Raw genomic sequence first — 5,035 nt, 5'->3', positions numbered from 1 at the left:
CACCAGTGGATCCCCAAATCACAGACCCAAAGCCTGGAGGAAGCAGGAAATAGGAAGCCATCTCTGCACCTGCCAGCACTGCTTTGTGAGGTGGACAGAACACCAGACAGTCACTACAAATCTCGCATCATGTAACAAAATTCCAGACTGATTCAAGGATTATTTTAAAAATGAAAAAAGTGATTATTTATTTGATCTTGGGCAGGGCAGGGGAAGATCTTTCCAAGCAAAAAAAGGTTAAAAAAGAAAGGAAATGATTAACAGATTTGAATGACACAGCCATTTAGTGTCAAGTGTTGGCAAAGGCTCAGGGAAACAAACCTCTCAAGAACTGCTGGTGGGAACAAACAGGCATAGTATTTCTCAAGGACGATCTGAATGAATGTGTCGAAAGTCTTTAAAAAGTTTACACTCTTTGATTCAGTAAGTCAATGTCTAGGAATTTTTCCAAAAGAAATAATCAGAGAGATAAAAAAAAATTACTTACAATATTGAAAGACTGGAAAGAACATAAATGTTCGATAATATACAAATGTTCAACAATACGGGACTGGTAAATAAATACAAAATATTTATATAATAAAATACCATCTGGCCTTTAAAATAGTGTTTAAAAGAATAATGATAAGAATATGCTCAGAAAATGTTAAATGCAAAATAAAAAGTTAATAACACGCACAAGATGATTCTAAATTTATTTTGACCTGTGAGAGACACACACGCATACAACGCACATACATCTGGAAGAAAACAACAAACTAGTGGTTATGTTATTACTTGGTGGGAAAATTGGTGGGGGGGACTTTAATTGTCCATTACTAGCAGCTAACAGCATGCTAACTGATAGACCGGGCGAACTCTCACTCAGTCTTCAAGACTCAGCTCAGTTGCCACCTCTTCCAGAAAGTCCTCCTATATTAGCCTCTCTTCCCATATTATACTAGGTGCCCCTCCCTTGCGCTAGACTCTGGGCATAGTCTCCATGGTATTCTTTATCTCTGCATCGTACTCTCTGAGTTGATTCACTAAATCCCACCACACTTTGAACTGCCTGTGGTCAGAAATTCGGGTGCTTCACTTTTGTATCCCCAATGCCAATCTGTGTAGCATCTAACAGGTTTTCAAAGTCAGAATTGCTCTGTGAATTTAAAAGCCAAGGAGAGAAATGTTAACAAGGGTGAGCAAATACCGGTAGAGACATCTCTCTTCTTACCTTGGCCAGCAGGCTGGAGACATGTTTAATTTCACCATTCGCCTTTAGTAATTCTTGTCTGAGCTCGGTGCAAGACAGTTCCAGTTCCTCTTTCTCAGCTCGAGCTACTTTCAGCATCTCTTGAACTTCACACCTCTCTGCCATCTGCCCCATGGTACTGGTCTCCATGGCTTTTGGCTTCTGACCCTCCAAATGAGCCTTCAAAGACACATTCTCCATCCTCAACCCTTCCAAGGTAATGCTACATTCTTCCAGAGTCTTGGCCATCACACTGTTATTACGCTGTTCCAGTTCCAGAAACGCGTTCAGTTTTTCATTTTCTTCTTTTAGGTGTTTAATCATTTCTAAAGCTCCTTGGTTTTCTTCCTCGACCTTCTGCAAGCCACAGGTCAGCTGCTGCTGAATGCTGAGCAGCTTCTCTCTTTCACGGCGGCCCTGTTCAAGAATATCTGTGCACTTCTGCTCTAGTTCAAGGATTTTTCCTTCTTGAATGTTGGGCTCTTCATTCTTTACTCGTTCTTGCAAAAGATTTATCAGCTTCTCGTTTTCCTGACTTAGCTGCTCTGCCCTCTCTCGATGCTGATGAAAGGATGTCTCTAAAATCGTCTTCTCATCCACCAGTTTCTCATTCTCAGCTGTCAGTTCCTGCACCATTTGCTGCTGATCTGATAACTCTTGCAGAGTAGCCTGTAGTTCTTCTGCGGTGCTGTGGTGATTTTCTTCCATCTTTTGTATCTTCTCTGTGAGGGAAGCCAAGGACAATTCGCTCATGTTGTTAGGGGAACTCCCAGTGGTAGAACACCTGGAGCTCTTAAAGGGGTTGCTAGTGGAAGACAGGGGCCTAGAGGGTGTCTCTGCTGTAATGTGCTCAAAATCAGAGGCATCTCGTGACAAAGAAGCTTTGGTAACAGCACTACTTGAAGAATCCAATGTCTGTAATGCATTTTCATGTACATGTTTTTTATACTCATCGCTTTCACTTGACAATTGAGTTCCAGTTTGGCCTCCGAAGCTTGACTCTTGAATTAAGGATATCGGGCAGCTGCTGTCACAGGTGTGACTTGCTGCCTCTTCTGAATTTGGTGACTGCTCAAGATAAGTCAGTCTCTCCTTCAAGGCCCGGTTTTCCTCCACTATATCAGCAAGCTCTTTCTGAAAGTTTTTGTTCTTCTCCTCAAGAGCTCTGATCAAAGGTTCTGTGTGGCCTGGGAACACAGATGTTCCATCTACATTTGGGTCTGAAGCATCACTCCCTTCAGTGCTCAGATCCCTTTACTCTTTGCATTTCCTTAGTTCACTTTGAAGCTTGGTAATTTCATTGTCTTTTGCTTTGGCATCTGCCAAAAGTTCCCGAACTTGGGACTCAAGCACAGCCTTCTCCGCACCTTCATTCTCTTGCTTGGGTTTTGTGAAAGTGCTCCTTGGGGGCTTGACAGGGGGGACGGTCCTGGAAGAAGTTGGACTGGACACTGACTTCCTGGGATTGGAGGGTCCATATGGCACAGACCTCTCTCTTGAGTTAGTTACTGCAAGTTCCCGTGGAGCTGGAATTCCTGTCCGTTTGGTTGTTGTAACAGTCCCTAAAGACAGAAGAAAAAAATGGAAAAAAAAAGCAAGCACTTTTATAAATGAGACCCAAATGACTTTGAATCACAGGACATCGTGGACAATGTGGCCATTGCCTTTCGTCCACTTCCTCCTCCTCTAGATACCTGCCCAGTTCTGACTGGGGTTTCTGTACCTCTTCATAGCCTGTGCTTCAGGGGTCACCCGACTCCCAGCCTGAGCTACTCGGAATAATCCCACCCCAGCCACAGTAGCTAGTTCAAGGCAGGAGCACACACCTTGACTAACATCAATGATGCACAAGAAAACATATTCCAGGCAGCTTCTAAAACTGCCCAGATAAAGGAGTGAGAAAGCATGTGAGAGGAGGGATGGTTGGCAACCACTCTGTGCTCACAAGAGGAAGGTGCAACTCAGACAGCAGGGTAAAGGAGGGAGCCAAATTCTTAATGGTATTGTTGAGTTGCTAAATCAAATCAACTCTGAAGTTTAGCCTGTTGCTAGCCTTCCAGTTATGCAAACCAAAAAATGTCCTTCACATAAGTAACCTTCTCTTTCTGTAACTTGCAACTTAATGTAAAGAATCTTACTAATGACTGCATTGAAATACTTACATTTACCAACAAAAAAACAGACTGTAAGGCTGGATAAAGTAACACGACCCAATTATATGCTGCCTACAGAAAACCCACTTCAAATAAAATTATAAAGTAGCTCAAGAGTAAAGGAATGGAAACATAACTTATACCATATAACGATGGTATAAGGTATGTTATCAAATGAAATGCAAAGGAAAATGAAAGCTAAAGTGACCATATAAATCAAACAACAGGCGTTTCTGACCTTAGATTAAGGAAAATTATATATAGATAAAGAGGGACATTACATAATAATAAAAGAGGCAATTAACCAAAAAGATATAATGATCCTTAATGTGTATACACCTAACACTAGAGCCTCAAAATACATGAGGCAAACATGAATAGAACCAGAAGTAGAATCGGAAAAGCTTACAATTATAGCTGGAGACTTCAACACTCCTCTCTCAGTAGTAGAGTAACATGATTGCATACAAAATCAGCAAGGACATAGAAAAACTGACCACCGCCATCAACCAACTGAATCTAACTGACATGTATAAAAAACTGCCCAACAGCACAATATACTTTTTTTCATTGTACATGGGATATTCACCAAGATAGACCAAATACTGGCTCAGTTAAAAAATTAACAAATTTAAAAGTATTGAAATAATTCATAACATGCTCTTTGATCATAATATAAGTAAATGAGAAATCAACAGTAGGATAACAGGGGGAAAAAAAAAAAAGACGAAGCCCAGCAGCTCTGGACCCACCGCCAAAACAGCTACTGAGCCCACATATCTGAACATCCCAAATCTGAAGTGACGATGGGAAGGCTCAAGGACTTCACTGCGAAGTGTCTGACAACTGAGTTCTTTTTAAACTTTAACATAATGAAGATTGAACTGCTATATTCAAACACAGAAAAGTATAGTATTTTTGTTAACTTTTAAAAATTAAGTTCAGGAAAAGCTAAGAATACTCTAATAGACTTTCAGTACTTTTAGGTGCCTAGAGGCTTCACTTGCATCATCCTAAACAGAGGCCTATTTAATTACTCTTGTAAAATGAAGACTGAAACCACTAAGCAATGAAATGTTTTAGCAATGCCAGCTCTCTAGGATCAAGTCATCTTGGCAAATACCGTGAAGAAAACTAAAGTTTCACCATAGCAATGGTCAGAACAGCAGACCTGAGCACACAAGGCTGGTTATCACAGAGGAACTGGCCATTCCTCACACCACCACTAAATTAAGGCTTTTTCTTTTTTTTAAACCTTCAATCATTTGTTAGTTTTGAAGATGGAAAGAAATGAAAGAGAACAGTGGATCAACTTTGTCATTATTTGTAGCCACTGTTTAACTACTGCTGCTACCAAAACTTAGTCTGTTCTCCCTTTAAGTGTTACTTGTCTTATCTAAACTACTAGGAATTTTTTAAAAACATGAAACCAAAGTAAACTTATAAAATATACCCATTTGTATAATATGAAATGTACAGTCCAACTGTATTTTTTATTACATCTGTTCTTTTTTCTTTTTTTTACTACATCTGTCTTTATTTTCCAAATGGTTCTTCCCATCTCTGTACACATTGTTTTGGAAAATGTAAAGAGCACAGTTAAGTTTAGAGAGTTGCTAAAATTCATCATCAGTCCAAACTGTTGAGGTCA

At 40.1% G+C, this 5,035-nt stretch overlaps 1 protein-coding gene across 1 annotated transcript; it reads right to left on the bottom strand.

Moving 5' to 3' along the window:
* Positions 1–1,142: 1,142 nt before the first annotated feature.
* On the bottom strand, positions 1,143–2,962 carry LOC134376090 (cytospin-B-like). Its single transcript, XM_063094765.1, is given in 2 exon segments — positions 1,143–2,793; positions 2,926–2,962. Coding segments are annotated over 2 exon segments (1,662 nt in total). The 3' UTR covers positions 1,143–1,168.
* Positions 2,963–5,035: the final 2,073 nt, after the last annotated feature.

The sequence above is a fragment of the Cynocephalus volans genome, chromosome 4 (assembly GCF_027409185.1).
Source record: "Cynocephalus volans isolate mCynVol1 chromosome 4, mCynVol1.pri, whole genome shotgun sequence".
In the NCBI taxonomy this organism is placed as follows: Eukaryota; Metazoa; Chordata; class Mammalia; order Dermoptera; family Cynocephalidae; genus Cynocephalus; species Cynocephalus volans.
Note: the sequence above shows the minus strand (reverse complement) of the source record. Positions and strands in the feature narration are given on the sequence as shown.